This window comes from Galleria mellonella, unplaced genomic scaffold (genome assembly GCF_026898425.1).
Source record: "Galleria mellonella isolate WM207_F2 unplaced genomic scaffold, CSIRO_AGI_GalMel_v1 utg32, whole genome shotgun sequence".
NCBI classification, from domain to species: domain Eukaryota; kingdom Metazoa; phylum Arthropoda; class Insecta; order Lepidoptera; family Pyralidae; genus Galleria; species Galleria mellonella.
Genome location: NW_026442075.1, coordinates 5,451,104 through 5,468,919, shown reverse-complemented (window position 1 = coordinate 5,468,919; position 17,816 = coordinate 5,451,104). Strand labels below are relative to the sequence as shown.

Genomic DNA, 17,816 nt, shown 5'->3' with positions numbered 1-17,816 from the left:
TTGTCGATGCGGCTTAACAGTCAGTATGTGGGATTTGATTTTCCGTACAAGCTCCAGTAAGTGCAATAGGAAATGTCGCGTGATCGTCGCCGGAGAATAAAGCAGAGAGAATTGGGTCGAGGCCTGTGGAGCCGGTTTTGGAACAAAGCCAGTCGCGGGGGCGATTTTGTTTTATTTTGTAAAAATACTATATGACGATTTACCCCGGTTAATAATGGCGCTGTGTCATTTATGGCATGCAGAGTTATCGGATTAGAAACATGGTGGATTATAGATCTTATCTTGATCCTAATTACTTATTTCATTGTTCAATGTTGATTGTTAACCAACGGTTTAGCAACATCGGAATATCTCATCTGTATTCATATATTTATCCTTCTTAATCCGAAGTTTTGTGTTTTCGAATGCTAGCAGTTTACCCATAAATTTATCTCATGGATGAATAAACTCTGTACAAAATATTTTGTGAACAAGATAAATCTAAGTTTTATACAGCATCTGTCAACGATTGACTAAAAAAAAATCCTTTTTATAAGCCCGCCATTGTAACCCCTTTTTTTTTTGAGAACTCTGTAGGCATCTTATAATTTAGGGTTTTACTATACCGTAAAGTGTTATAAATAAATGATGTATTTTACTATTAACGAAATAAGATAGAAAATTTACTTTGCATAGAATAAGTGAAAAATATATGATAATTGGAACATTATTCCGAGATAAGTGCAATCGAGTCGACATTCTACACATAATTTAAAAGTTTGCTTCACAAAACAATCACTGCAATCGTTGTAATTATTGTTAGTATAGAAATCAAATATTAGTAAATTCTGTCAACTGTAAAAAAGTCATAAAAATTTGTGCAAAACCAACGAACATATCGTGTAATATTCATATGATCGTAAAACCATCGTATTGACAATTTTCTTTTTAAAATAAGTTAAAAATTGACAGAACAGAACAAAGGAAAAATTACAACGATTGAAATAACCAGAGACTGACGAAACACAGTGCTGTTAGCACTTTCTTTGTTTATACTAGTCAAACTATAGTTTTGGGACGTCTATAAATATTTAAAGTTGACATGTTAGTAGGCAACTGTAAGCCAATAAATGGAACAAGTAGACTCTACTGTCACAATAAATCGCAAACTAGAACAACAAAGGGCTGTCGTGTGTGTCATTGTATATCCAATGATTCCGAAATAGGTCCTATGCATCGTATCGTTAATTGGTTTCACTAGTACTAAGTAATAAAAGGAGATATATAATATTAATATATGGAAGCGAGAGTTGCCTATGCAGTAAAATAATAAAAGTAAAATAAACGCAATGAAAACGAGCATTGCCAAGAATCTATGGATGAAATCCGCGTACATTCTTCTTAATACAAAAGTGAGAGAGCAAGTTTGTTTGAAAGAAAATTTTAGTATAAAAATAAGGTAGGTTATATAGAGTGATTCGGTGATATGAAAAGAATGTTTGATGGAAGAATGACTAAATCTAACTAAAGTAGAAATGTGTAATTTTACAATGTATATTTAAAATTAAGAATGACTGAATTTGAACTAAATCCAGCTGTTGTGATCAGTTAAGTTGTGTATTGTCAAGTACACAACTTAACTGATCAACATGAGCGAGTATGCATTAGGCAAAGCAGAAAAAGACCTTTGGAATTTTTTCCTTCTTCCTTATAACAGACCTGAAGTATGATTTATGAGGTAGAATAATGTTTTATTCATTTATAATCATGTTAAACGTTTATTAAATGAAACTTAATAAACTACATTATTATCTACTTATTTATACAAAAAAGTTGCAATAAATTAAAAATACTCTATATATAACTCCTTGTACATAATTTTATTTCCCCATTGTAGTATGAATATTACAACCAGTAAACGTAAAAAACTCTTTTGAATGCAATCCGAGCAGCATGCAATTCTATTTTATTCAAATTATATTTCTCCTTTCATCGTATCCAATTAAGTATTGACATGCTCAATCGTATATTTTTAACTTTGTTTCATCCATTTTAAAATGTTATTTGTTTGTAATATCACTGAATTATTTTTATTTCATTATAGAATGGATTTTGTATTATTATTTTTTTTAATTATTTTTCTTTTATTTTATTTCGAAAACTAATTATTATTTTTAAGTTTAGATACAAGGTTCTCGATCGAAGAATAAAGAATACAAGGCCTTCTGACAATGATTCTCAATATACTTATATATTCTGTTATTTATACTGTTTTATTTAACATTTACTTTAAATGTGATTATATATATATATATATATACATACATATATAATTAAAGTATTACTTTTATATTTCCTCAATTCAAAAAAACACCGCCTGCTTATATATTATCTCAGTTTGCCCAATGATTTAATGGCGAAGAACACCGTTTGATATTAAATCTGCCATATTTATATACATATACCATATAGTGATGAGAAATTCACAATATGACCAGCATGGATGGTATAGCATCCGCTATAGAGCTTAGACAAGTGCAAATAGATTTTTATTGTATCTTTTTATTTGTAATATACATATGTTTTTTATATCTAACAAATAGTATAATTTTGGTTGAATCACGAATTTAAAATGATATCATACGTAATTGATCATACGTTTTAAAATGATAATTATAAATAAAAATTTCATATAAAATAAATTACATGTAAATCGGTACGATTAGTCGGACATCAGTATTGACCGATACAAAAAAAAACAGTAAATCCAATACTCTCCACAATAGTCTACATGCATGTTATATGATATTCTACACGAAACAATTGTTAAATCTATCATCGATTGTTTGGTTTGTCTAACATTGAGTAATTTTATCTACATAAGTGGTGGTTACCGCTTTCAGTGACCTACTTCGAACAAATATTTAAATTTTAATCACCGTTTAGAAGAATGTACCGTCAGACTAACAAATGGTGTAATTAGCTTCCTATAAATTAATTTCACGGTGTGTTTATTCAGTAACAATGCTTCACATAAAACGCGCGCGATTCAGTGATCAAACACCGGAATGTAAATCTAATTCCACATTAGACGACTCGAGAATTTCCCTAAGGACAAATTATAGTATCGTGTGTATACTGACGAAATATAAATCATGTGATTACATGCGCGGAGTAACTGGCGAGGAAATTGCCAGTCATACGTTCGCGGCCTAAATTGTTGAACTGATAAAAAGTTGGTGTAATTTTGTCGTTTATAATTTCATACAAAGATATAAAGTTTGAGAATCATGATGGTGTAGCGGTTTAACTTACTGGCGTACCTTCTAATAGTCGTGGGTTCGATTCTCATACAATACAAGCATTTGTATTCACAGGTATGGCTTTTTGTATTAATCTGGATGAGTTCTGTGTATAATATTATATAATATAACGTAATTGTCTATTTTCTAAAAACTCCAATGGTATTCCTCAAACAGGCTGCAAGTTTTCCTGTTATTGCAAAATAACAAACAATGTACTTAAAAAAATAATAGTTATTTTTTAATCGTCTTTTAATCGTCTAATAGTCATATTATACAAAAAATTACCTGCATGGATACATCTTTTTCACCTGTTTTTGTCTGTTTTTGTGCTTGTAAAGCTGTGTTTTGGTTTGAAAATTGAGATATGGTAATGAAATTACAAGATACAGAAGCACAATATCATAGGCCTCATGATGACATTGCATGAGTATCTACTACGGCCATCATTATACATATTATTATTAAATACATATAAATAATCCCTTTTACCATCAGACAAGTCTTATGCTTGTTTACTGTCACCTGCAATTTTAAAAAAAACATTATTTTTTATCGTATTTTATGATATGTATGGTGCTGTTGATATACATGTTATCTGTAGGTGATGGTCGCCACTTTCCGTCGTGGGCTTGTTTGCATTATTGAGTACTATCTTTTACCTGCGATTTCGTACGTGTGACCGCGACAAAAGTAGCCTATTTCCTATATAGTACGTGTATATCAAATGTCATAGTAATTGGTTAAACCGTTATAAAGTAATAAACAAACTCATTTTCACATTTATAATATTAGTAAGGATTACAAAAACATCACTAATCAATTTTATTGATCCGTAGCGCCCTATAAATTAATTCGTATATCAAATTGGTATTCGCACACCGGTTAAAGTACAAGTATTGGTAAATGAATAAATTAATGAAATCATTTTCAATATTGTATCACATTGTTATAAGGAGGCACTTACCTACTGCTTTTGATGCTAAAATATTTTCATGTTCAACAAACCAAAACATGTATAAAGTAAAAGTATCGTTGAATACTTTGAACGAGAAAACGCCAATAAAGTGTAATGGGTATGCCATTATCGTTTGTTTTATGACGAATTATTAAGTATCTACTCACCCTTACCTCTCCTCTCTTACAAGTTTAATCTTTTTTACGAGTAAGGAATGTTACCTTCGAAGAATCCTGTTCTATATATTTTTTTTTCGTCTAGGGAAACATTCTCCTGTAACATTCAACGCGAATTTTATTTGAGGGAAGTTATATTAAATTGTTACTTTTTTCAGAGGAAAAATCTAAATGAATAACCGTTTTGTGCAAAATTAATTCGTTTATTGTAATCGTTTATTGCTATAATTTTGTTGCTGTAATAATCGCCGTAGCTCCATTTCAGTCGGTGCGCAAGGAGAATAATTCAAAATTGTGTAATTAATGTTAATTAATTGCTTTAATGTATGGAATATCGTAAACGTAATTGCGTCTTCCGTGGCACAGTTGCTTCTCATAAATGAATTCCGGGATCGGTGCCGGGATGGGTCAATTTAGTGAATTTTTCTAAATTACCAAATAGGCCTGACTGGAAATGGAATCTTAAATGTTAAAAAAAAATGAGTATGCAAAATACAGTTGCGATTTTAGTTTAATGTCAGTGGTGTTGTTTTTTAAATTGAATGAAAATCAGTGATAACTATCAAGAGCCTTTACTACTATATCGTAACAAGGGCTCTGCGCTCATTAATAAGGGCTCCTATTGAGTGCAAAAGTCGAACACTTTCGAATTTGAAACGTGAATAAAGCTGATATAATTACAATACGAATAAAAATAAATTGAAAATCTAATAAATGCTATAATTATCAGTTTACATTTTTGACATACCAGTGAGGGATAATAAATGAGGATGAAATCTCTGCTGTTAAGCGATGGTTATTACATTCCAACAAGTTATTTCCTAACCAGTGATTTTAAAAAAAAGAAGCACGAATTTATATTATTAAAAATTTGCTCCCAACTCAGTAAATCCGACTGTTCTTTCAAACGGTATTAACTTCTGCAGTATCGAATTCAATTGTATTTTTCTTTAAGTGCCCCCATTCCGTGGACTTTACAAAGGTCCCATAATGAAACGTCAATCACTGATGTTACTATCGGAAATTCTGAGCCGACGTCGCTCTCTGTGTACCCTTATTGAAATAAACTTATTTCCTCCTTGACGAAGTATCGAATTGAGAACAAATTATCGGACGCGCTCCTATTTCTGCGTTCCTAGATTTCGCTCTCGCGAAAATTGAGAGGTTTGTAAAGAGCTGTCAAACTATTTTGTTACTATATAGGACTATCTGTTTCACAAAGCTTTGCTCGTTGTCGCCTCCGCTTTCTGTTCAAAAAATTACTCACTATATATGTAAGGAACCCGCCATAAATTTTAGTTCTGCAATGACTATAATAATATAATAAATTGCGACGTATGCCTTAGATCGATCCCGAGTTTCCATTGTTTTTTTTATGATCTCCATAGTATGTTACACTTAACGTAGTTTTTTTTTTTTTTTTATTATTATTATTTGTCCATGCGTGAGAAAGAGAGAAAGAGAGAGAGTTATGCATTGTCTACACTATGGTGTCCTTAGAAATGGTAAATCATAAAAAGTATCATGAGCATCACACAGTATCAAGGATTCTCGTAAAGACTACAGAATGGAGTTTTTCGAAAAGGGTATATTAAGGTTTCTTCAGGGCTGGCAACACACACGTGACTAGTGTTGCAGGCATCCATAGGCTATAGTGACCGTTTATCATCAGACGGGCTGTATGCTTGTTAGCCACATTTGTGGTATAAAAAAAACGGTATTTGGATATAAATAATACTCTTCATGGCTAAAGACGACAGCTATAACATTCAATTAGGTAAGCGTTCAGCTTGTTTGCCATTTAACATTAGTATCACAAAAAAGTGTTTGTTTCTTTATAGAGCCTTAATGACTTAACCAATCTCTATGAAATTTAGTATACACGTATTAAATGAGATAGGAAAGGATACAGGCTACTTTTATCCCAGTCAGTAAATATATCCCGGTCACACGAACCTATTTGCATATTTTACTATTTGTTGAGCTCAATAAATTTTGTTCAGGTATCGTGGATTCGCAAAAGAGACCTGCACATCCTGACAGTTGGTGTCCACACGTACAGCAGCGATGCCCGGTTCGCGGCTCTCCACACGGATGGATCTGATGAGTGGACGTTGAGGGTGGCGCCTGCGCAGCCGCGAGACTCCGGCGGATACGAATGCCAAGTTTCCACAGAGCCTAAAATCAGTTTGTCATTTCGACTAACTGTAGTTGGTGAGTAATTCTATTAACGTAATAAATTCAAAGTTTCTAACGATGGATGGATGGATGTTACTCTCACGGAAAAGCTACTGAACGGATTTGAATGAAATCTAGTACATGGGTGAGTTATATTCTAACTTAGCGCGTAAGGTACTTTATATCTTGATTCACGCGGATGAAGCCGCGGAATACAGCTAGTAATAATAGTAAGTGTTACACACTCACACCAATCGCCTACTCCTCAAGCTAACATACCTTATGTTACACAACCCAGTATACCCAGACTGGAGTTAATAATAGTAAATGAGTTAATAATTGTATTCCATAAAAAAATCGACCTCAATTGTGACAAAACCAATTATTTTGATCTAAAAACTAAATTACTTGAAGCCATTTTGACAAAATTTCAGTGGGACCAATCTGTAAGTATACCCTTTTAGTAAAAAAAATTCTAAATCGAATGTATTGACGGAGTTAAGAGGTTACAAACAAAAAAAAAATACAACGGAATTGAAGTCATCAATCATCAAATTCATCTTCCAAATAGACCCCATCAAGCACAATAATAAATAGGTATATTAATATAATTAATGACATTACACTATGTTAAACAACGTGTTGATCACATTCAAGTGTATCAATTATGATGTTAACCTACCGATAAAAATAGGATTATCAACAACAGTGCAGAATTGATGTATGTATGATGAATGAGACAGATATTGTGTAAGATATATATAAAAAATACCGTCAAATTGAAGGCCTTGTACTTTTTGAAGTTTCTTAAAATATGGTTATATCATTTACTGTCTATTCGTAAAGACGAAGTTGTGGATAAAAATTAATATTTGTGTAATAAATATTTGTTTGTACGCTCTACTTATTCTCAGTCACACGGACCATGATATATTAATTGAGCAGAATAAAAAATAATGTATTATCTTCTCCATCCTAAATACATGTATACTAAAATTCAGGATGATTAGTTAAACCCTTAAAACACTAAGCAATAACAAAGAAATAGTTAAACATCAACTAAAACTGACTAGTGCATTTAATAAACATTGCAAAGATTAACTTTCAAGAAATATAAAAAATGTTCCATATTAAAAATAAAAAAATAAAAACGAATCAATGACATTTCTATTGAACGGTTTTGAAGTCGTGACCATTCAAGGATGAGATCACGAATGATTTCAAAGATTGAATCGCAGCAATGCCGTTGCTATTTTCGTTATAAGAGTAAGAATACGGATTTAAATTAAAGATATTTCGAGTTTTATAAATTAAAACATGACCTTTTCATTGTAAATGCAATACACAAAATAGGAACTCGTATTATATTGATACTATACGCTTACCTATTTCTCTGCTCAAATGACTGATAGAAAACACCACTCAGTATTAAATTCACTAAATTTACACTGTATATTAATTAAGTAAAAGTAAATAAATAAATTATACTGATTTCTAATTAATTAAAACTATTTCATGAAATTCTTATATTGTCACTAACACATGACATAAAGCATATAAATTTGTTTATTTATCATAAGTAAATAGTAAACGGAGATTTTCTCGTATTTCTGTAGTCCAAATAGTTTTTTTTTTTTAATCAGTGTCTATGCCCATGTTTTTACTAATATTATTAATTTTAACATAACACTTCTTTTATATATGTGTATATATAAATGAATCTAAGTATATTTTCTTAAGAAAACACGAAGAAAACTTATCCTACATGCAATGTTATTATGCAAAGATATAAGTAAAATCATAAACTCTTTATCGATTTGCAACTAACTGCTTTATTGACACAGCAACACTAAAGCTACTAAACAATAGATGGCGCTGTTAAACAACACTAAGCAAAAAAATACCAGGCAAGGCTTGGTCTTCCGGGAACTTATTTATTGATGTTTTAATAGTTCGATATGAAATTGGGTTATACATGTAGTATTTACGATTACTTTCATTCTTGTTACTTTATACCCTCATCATTTAAAAGAAATAAAATAGTATAAGTGCAGTATAAATAAATATATTTTATTCTTATTATTAATTAGGTACAAGTATTAATAATTGCGGCTTAATTATATATATTAATAGTGACTTAATATTATTAACTAACTTTTTGCCTGATTTTTCATACGCGTGGTTATCAAACGTAGGAAATCATTAAATAAACCGATTCTAGATCGTGAATCAACATGAAACAAACATCACTTTTTAAGTTACACCTTTAGGAATATAATAGTGAAAACTGCATTCAATTTGGAGTAGTAATTTTTATGTAATGCCAGGACAAATATACAGGTAAACAGACAGGCAAATAGACAAAATTTTTAAAATATAATGTTTTAGCTTCTATTGTTTCTGCTAAATAAAGCCTATCTCTAACATATTTTGTTCTAAAATGTTTATCATGTACAGACATCGTCTTGTTACAATTTTATTATATTAGTAAGATACCGGAATTTATATTAGTCCTTGTACTATTTATAGATACAAACTTAGGACACAACAATGTCTTAAATATTCAACACCAACGTTATTGCCTGATTACAAATATTCTAAGTATTAAAGTAATTCTGTCAGATAATTCCGTACTTGGAATGTGAATAGTCTATTTACAAAGTTGAAACGATATTGGCATTTCTATGTAATTGAAACACATGCCTGTATCAAGCGTTAATTAACTATTGTAGATACACGAAATTCAATAATTATTCGACCGACATCCATTCTATTATTTTCAATGCGGTGTAAATTTATTGAGTTAGCAATAAATAAATATCATTACATATATTAATTATTTTATATGTATTAAACAAGTAATACAAATTCTTCATCATCATCATCAGGTCAATCGTTAATTGTTCACTACTGAACATTGGCCTCTCTTTATTGGAGGGTTTTCCTAATAGTTGCCATGTTTGACAGGTGGGTTTACAACCGCAGTTTTGGTAATGTTTTAAGAGGGACTATGATATCAATCTCTCGACCATTAAATTTCCTTAGTTGCCTCTTACAACACCCACGGGAAAGAAAGGGATGGGCCATTCTATGCCGAGATCACACGACAATAAAAGTACTTATTTCTTTGTATATATGTATATATATAGAAATACCCAGCAGCAAAGACAAACACATACAAACGCATGAATAAAATATTTGTATTGCGCTATTATCGAATTGATTATAGAATTCTCCTCAATAAAGTCATGAGTTTTTTATAATTTATTCACATAATGTACTAATATAAATAATACTATATGAAAAATTTTGTGGCAATAACAAAACGGTTTGCATATTATTATTGACAATGAAAATTGTACACGTATGTGATAATATTATCTACTGTTATTAGGATTCCCTGCCAAATAGATACAAAAAGATTTCTTATACTGACATTTTGTCCATTTATATCAGCAGCATAGTTAAGAAGCTATCTACTGATACTATCAATTTAAAATTTAGATTAGTTTAAAAAATATATCCGTTATAAAAAAAAACGTAACGTAACGTAGTCATCTGTTAAAAAATAATAATTATAACGTTGAAAAATTTCAGGCTACGTCATTGCTTTGACACGCGATTATAATTAATTAATCTTTTTTATTTAATAATTAAAAAATAATTAATATCGAATTAATAATCCTGACTTGACGCATCATGTTTAGAGATTCAATTTAATAGACAACATTCAATCTAAAATATATCAAAAAGGTTTTTGATGGTGACTGACGGACGCTTACTCCTTTTTGAGTAAAATACCATTCGAATTTGGTATTCGTATTTTATTTACTTATTTATTTATATATTTTACATATTGCATATATATGTAATGAGAAATATATATATATATATATATATATATATATATATATATATATATATATATATATATATATACACATAAACATACACAAACATGAAAGCACATATACAACAGGAGAGAATGAAACTGGAAGATGAAGAGAGAACACAGGAAAATAGTACTTAATGGGTGAGATAATAGGATTTAACAGAGATTTTGAAGCTAGCGAGAGATTGAGCGCACTGAATACAGGCAGGTAGTGAGTTTCACAGGCAAACTGCCTGCACAGTAAAGGAATTAAAATAAAAGGATGTGGAGTGAGCGGGAAATTATTAGTATTTTGTTAGTACCTATTTGTTTTACATATTTTTTTTAAATGTCAGTTTATCTTTGCTACCATATTTATATTTGATATTTTTTTATAGAGTAAACATAAACATAAACACAAAAAAAAATTAAATACTATAAATAGCGGCTTTTTTAATAAATCTAAAAAATACTCTGACGACAATAGCTTCTTGTATAGATTAACAAAATTGAACAAGGAAAGGCAACAAAATTGAGCAAGGAATTTAATTTAAATAGGTATAAAACGTAAAAGATTTTTTTTATTCTTGCATGTTATAAAAAGCTTACATAATTATAACGCTATAGTCAGATATGAATAGAAAAATTGGGTAAGACATTTTAATAATTATGGTATTATCCGTATAAGTCATAATTAAATATGGCCAATATATTATTTAATTATGATTTATAAAGATAGTTATTAATAATTGAGACGTAAGTCTCCATTATTAATAACTCTTTTTCCCTATCTTACTTATCTATCTATTAGTAATACACTACAATAAAATGCTTAATAAAACATCTTCTTACAGTGTCAAAAGCAGAGATCCTCTCGGGGCCAGAGTTGTTCGTGCGAGCCGGTTCTGACATTAACTTGACCTGCATCGCAAGACACGCTCCGGACCCACCAAGGTGAGTCGCGTATATTCTTTCTCTAATAAAATATTTATTAAATAATTCATTACTTTCAAGGGATATATTCAATTTAATATTTAATATATAACTTAGTTTTGAAATTTAAATATTCAGTAATTTAAGATTTTTTTTTGGGACATAACTAGTTACTTTGATTAAAAAACTAAACTAATTAACTAATTTTGATAAAATTTATTAGAACCAATGTGGAAGTACCCGTATATCGTTTCAATTAAAAATATAATATTCTAATTCTGTTTATGAATGACACAATTATGAAATAAAAAAAATTCAACCTTTCAATTGAGAACTTCCTTTTTTTTCAAGATTGATTAAAAAAATATATAATGTAAATTAAATTAATATACTGACCAAGTTATGACTTTAATGAATTAAAGGCTTGTTATTGGCTTTTTATGCCCAAGTATTATACATATATTTTAATCTAACGTGGCAAAGGCTAAATGAGCTTCTGCCGTCTATAAGTTTAATTTAGTTTGGTAACAGTGTTTTCTGTTACTAGAAAGTTAATCGGATATTTTAATGTGACACAAAGTTTTTGTGGTCCATAAATCATAAGTTCCAGATACGATGATGCAGTAGGTATAGGAAGTTTGCCAGATGAAGTATTCTCAAAAATATATACGGATGACTGGAGACTGCATGGCTTAGGGAACGATAGTAAAGAAAGTAAAATCCTCACGTGGTCTCAGTCCTCAATTATGAGTAAAGGAGAGAAAAGAAGAATATATACTCTGGAAATCTTCTCTTTATTTTCTTTATCATTGCCATAGATTTTTTTCAAAGAACTCATCATATGAAAATATCAAAGAAAAGAAACCAATATTAGTAATATATCGTTTACTAATAAAAATTACTCAGTGAGTCACTCACAGTGAAAACCCTATTTTAGTGTTGATATTACGTATTTCCACATTAATATCTTAATTTACAAAAGGAAATTTAGACAAGCAGATCTTTTTTATCATAAAACGTCATAACCTGTACAGAATTCACTGATCAAAGGGAATTTTTAGACATAATTCATAAGACATAATTCAAAAGAACTTGAATATTTCTAATATTAACAACAATTCTTAAAAGCGTGGAATAAGCTTCTACTGTTTTCGTAATCATTTACAATATTCCTTATACCTACAGCGGGTAACATATAAAATGCTAGCCTAACCAATTTACCAAAGAAAAACTGTAAAAAAATTGTGTATATGAATATTATATTTTCCTTTTACTTATATTTCTGCTTCCGAGCAGAGTATTTAATGAATAAGGCAATTGAAGAAAATGCCAATGAAATTACAGGGTATGAAGGTATAACACCTTATAAATCTATAGTACCACATATAATACAACACAGTAGTGTATCTTTAGATGTTCGTGGTACTGTTCATGTCTAAGCATCGATTGTCACTATCTATAAATAAAGCCGTCAACTTGCCATTTTAAATTGCATAAAAAGAACAGTCTTCACGTGTTGTTGCTTCTGAGAATTAACGTTCCGTAACTATTCACAAAGAACTGAAAATGTTCAAAACTCAGCGAACTACTTTTTCTTACAGTTTTATCTACTGGTACCGAGGCGCACACGTCGTAAATTATGCTCAACGCGGTGGAATTAGTGTGGAAACAGAACAAAGGACGCGTACCAGTCGTCTTCTCATAGCACGAGCGTCGCCGAGGGACTCTGGAAACTACACGTGTGCGCCCAGTAGCTCTGGTGAGTTTCACGTACACTAAGATTATTTTTGGTACGATCAGCAAAAAAATCGACAATAACATGGGAGTTACAGTATATTCTGTGAGATCAATAGTGTTGATCATCTCTATAGGTAGCGGTTGAAATTTTCCAATGAATGTTGATAGTCCATTATTCACCCCGCTAAGAAGAAAAATATTTCGACTTGAAAAATTTTTAAAATATACATTTGAGCAAATTTTGACTCTTTACAGTGTTCATTTATTTCTAACATATTTTTATATGAACAATAATGTTAAGAAGATTTTCAAATCTGTAACTTCACTTCATGTATATTGTATCTACAATGAGTGCTGGCTAGCCATAAATATTCTTACTGATTAGACATAATAATCCGAAAATTAGTGTCACTTACCATCAGGTGAACCGCATGCTCGTTTGCCCCCTGTGTTGTAAAAAAAAAAGTTAGTGTTAGAAGTATAAAAACAACTCTTTAATCTTCCAAACTGCATGATAATTAATTAATATAAACACTATTGTATATTATGTGAAATAATTTTGTACTTGTTATTGGTGAAAACTGTAATACTTAATAATTTATAATATATATTTATTTATTTAAAATTTAATGCACAGTAAAATTCTATGTACATTTAGTGGACTTAGCACCGGACAGTGTTCTCTAACAGTCAACCATTGGGCAAACTAAGAAATAAGTAAGCGGAGCATTATTATTGAATAGTGGAAAAATAAAGCAGTACTTGATATATTCATGTACATACATACATTAGGATAGGCAGAAACAATTGAATTATAATAATTATTCATATAATATAAACATACACACAATATATTAAATAAATAGTATAAGAAATAATATTATTATTGGTAAAAAGAAGAAAATATTTCTTTTGCTTTAAAGCTGGAATACTAAGTTTTGTATTTTAGAGCTGTCGATCTCAAATGGAATAAATGCTGGAATAAATCATGACAGATACATTTTGCGAATAAAATCATCTTTCATTTTGCATTTTCATTTCCGAGTACCTGCATGTGATGTTCGATATTCGAATGTTTAATTTATTTCTTTGTTACATTCTAACAGAGACAAATCACAATATTGTTTAAGGCTATAATTGCTTTAAATAAATGAATCACAATTAAAATAAAATACATAATGATTAGTCTGTTTTTATATATTTTTAAAAAGGCCATTCAATCAATCGATCAAGCTTTTAAAACATAACTCGACTACATAAATATTTTCTTCCAAAACTTTTGTACCTTATAATTTATTAATATATTCCTATTAACGAAAATAAAATAGTCTGGAATAATTTTTAGTATCTAAATATTTTAGAGGAATTTTTAAAAATATGACTCTTAGATTATATAAATTATGATAGTAAATACAAAAAATAATATTTAAACTGAATTATTGTTCACGAGGTCTCTAGTTTAGACTGGAGGTATAAAGATTCAGAGTAAATAAAAAATTGCCATAGTGTAATGGATGTCCGTTGAGTATGTACATTTTTCTTAGAGCACTCTTCACTATATCTCTGCCTGTAGTTGCGTAAAAACAATTTGTCTTTTTCTGCGCCCTTTCCTCCAATTCTTGAATCAACGTGGTCGAATCCACTGTTTCTGTTGGGCTCTTATCGGCAATTTGTATTCCGTTCACCCCATTTTTCTACGGGCTATTGACTTTTTATATACATTTAAATAAAATTAACGGAGTCCTAAAATGTTTCCGCCTGGTGTTCCGAAAAAGCAATGATAAGCATTAGCGTCTCTTATACGCTAAATTAGATACCCGCGCAATGGAAAATCCAAAAAAAGAAATTGTTACAGCTATTAATTTTTGGCACATTTTTCCTACAACCGACGACCGATAATACGGGACCCCTTCCACATACCTGTAACAAAACAGCTCGCCTTTTGGCTTTCTAAAACAGTCCACATTGATTTGATCAACCAAACACCGAAAGTAATCTAACAAACTAATTTTACGTTGAGCTGTTTTATATTATGTATATATTTTTTGACAGATTCGGCTTCTGTGGTTGTCCACGTGGTGAGTGGCGAACGGCCAGCGGCAATGCAAAGCAACGCAATCCAGGTGACTCCATCATTACCGTCGATGATAATTCTACTAGTAAACTTGAACCAGAGTAGATCAGTCCTCAGCAATACAATAGAGTGTACTTTTCGTTTGACCGAAAAGATTTTAATATATTTCGTAATAGCTATAAATTTCTTGTGGCCCAACCGCGTTAGAAGATTCATAACAAGATGACCAAAATATGAGAATTAAAAAAAATATTATGCACGTAAACTTAATAAGTACGATATAAGAGAATTGTAAGCAAAATCTGATACCGTATTAAGAAACGAATTATTGTAATAAGTGTCCCATTATTAGAAACTAATGGTATTCGATTTGCATTGATGTTATTAATGTTATATCGATTGTTTAAAATAATGAAGCAACATCTCACTTGACGGTATAATATGTTACTTTTAAACAAAATAAAACAAAAATTGTTGTTTTAATATCGAATAGTTTATTTCATCGAAACGATATCGTTTTTCTTAAGGTTGTGCTAATGTTTCTTGTAAATAATATTCTAATTATTATTATTAATAACAGATCAGGATTTTATAGTAATGTAGTATCAATATGTAATATTCGAAAAAAAATACGGTCCTACTTTGTAGATTTTCTTTATATGTACCATTATTTGTGTATTATTATAACGACTATGTTCAACTTCTAATTAATTACATACAATTTAACAATAATATTTTTTTTTTGTAAATTGATATTTTATTTTTTAACTTAATACAATACTTAATTTAACCGTAACAATGATAATTTTGTTCAAAGTACCTTTAAGCTTTACATTGTTATATATTTGTCGTATTTTTTTTTTGATGTTTTATATCATTTTGTAATAAAACTTAAACGTAAAAATAGTCCGCAATATTTTGTAAATAATAATTTTTCTTTGTGTAGTCTTTTCTACGACATAGAATGGGGTATTAGGAATCAATGTTAAAGCTTTGTTTCCGGTTTATATTATAATATCGGAGATAGATGAACTTAAATCTAATGATAAATTGTAAAAACGTTAGTTTGAAATTGTAAATAAATTTTGTAAATAAAACATTTTACGTGTTATAAATTGTTTTTATTTTTATCCCTTATTATCTAGTGGATGAGAATCTTTATTTCGTAGGGCATTTTACCAAGAGGTTTAAATATTTAGAGAAGAAGTCAATGGAAGTTAACAATTTTATAAATTAAATTTGGTAATAGAAATATTAGTAATATGAAAATAAAAAAAGTACTAAAGACGTTTATCAACATTATTTGCTATCCTAATCTTAGTATTATATATGTGAATTGAATGGAAAATATTTAAACTATAAATTATTTGAACTGTATCGCACAAAATAAAAGACATTTTTATTTTATGTATTTATATTTTATTAAGTTTAATTACAAAATATATCCTTCTTTTTTTGAATATTTCATATTCACAATTAAAGCAGGAAAAATCGCAAATGGATTATATTTTATGTATATCGTATACAAATATTGAAAAATTTACAAAATATTTTTCTCATACATTTGCATTGAATTTTTTTTATACTTTATAACTATCTATGCCCATATGACTGAGTCTTATCATATTTGTTGGCATAAAGAATGGCCTGTTTTTCACTATACCAAATAATACATATTGTTATTTCATAATATACAAAGAAGCTTGTTCGAGCCGTTAAGACGTAACAAACAAATTATATTAATTTCAAATTGACATCGAGAGCATCATATTACTGAATGAAATTTGAACAAATCCACTTACATTTACAAATAGAATCAACTTGCAAAGTGACCCAGACTGATACAGTGGAGTTGAAATATTATCACGTCATTCGTTTGATGAATGATTTAATATTGCTTGCCAAGAGTTGGGATCAAACGGACCAATGTCGCATTTCCGATATTAAAATACCCGACAAACTCCATTTGGTCCTTTTTCGTCCTACACCAATATCATTTTACCCATTTGGCAAATTGAATCTTCAAATAAAACTATTATAATAACTCATGTCTGTCTGTACTTATATATAGTAATAAAATAATAAAAAAGAAAAAAGAAGGTCGAAAGGTCTATTCAGGTTTTTTTTTCGCTTATTTGCTATTTATTGATAAATAAACGAATTAAATTGAATTGCTAAGGAAAAAAATATTAATTAGACGAACCAGTAATAAGGAAAAACAGAAAAGCTATTTTTAGAATAGGTGTCTATGTATTTATTTATACTAGCTTTTACCCGCGACTTCGTCCGCGTGACCGGTATATGTTCACTGACCGGGATAATAAGTGACCAGATTTCATTTGTGACTGTTTAAACCATTTATTTGCTAAGAAATAACAAACATACATTTTTACGTTTATAAAATAGAAGTTTTATAATGGTATTTAAATTTCACCTTTAAAACTGGTGTGTATTTTGTTTCACTACTAGTAGTAGAAACAGATACTTAATTAAATTAAAGTTAGTTAATTTGTAAAATATTATTGTCGGGTTGAAAATGTTTTGAAATAGATAAATCTCATTTCAAAGAGAGAAATTTCCTTAAACATCTCGGATTTGAATAAACTGA

At 29.6% G+C, this 17,816-nt stretch overlaps 1 protein-coding gene across 5 annotated transcripts in view; it reads left to right on the top strand.

The window, feature by feature from the left end:
- LOC113510814 (hemicentin-2-like) overlaps positions 1-16,308 on the top strand; it is a 74,645-nt gene extending 58,337 nt beyond the window's left edge. For all 5 annotated transcript variants that reach the window (XM_052896307.1, XM_052896306.1, XM_052896304.1 and 2 more), the window contains exons 4-7: positions 6,419-6,629; positions 11,319-11,418; positions 12,999-13,156; positions 15,187-16,308. In XM_052896307.1, coding sequence (XP_052752267.1) covers positions 6,419-6,629; positions 11,319-11,418; positions 12,999-13,156; positions 15,187-15,434 — 717 coding nt within the window. In that variant the 3' untranslated portion in view covers positions 15,435-16,308. The remainder of the gene's footprint in view (positions 1-6,418; positions 6,630-11,318; positions 11,419-12,998; positions 13,157-15,186) is intronic.
- Positions 16,309-17,816: the final 1,508 nt, after the last annotated feature.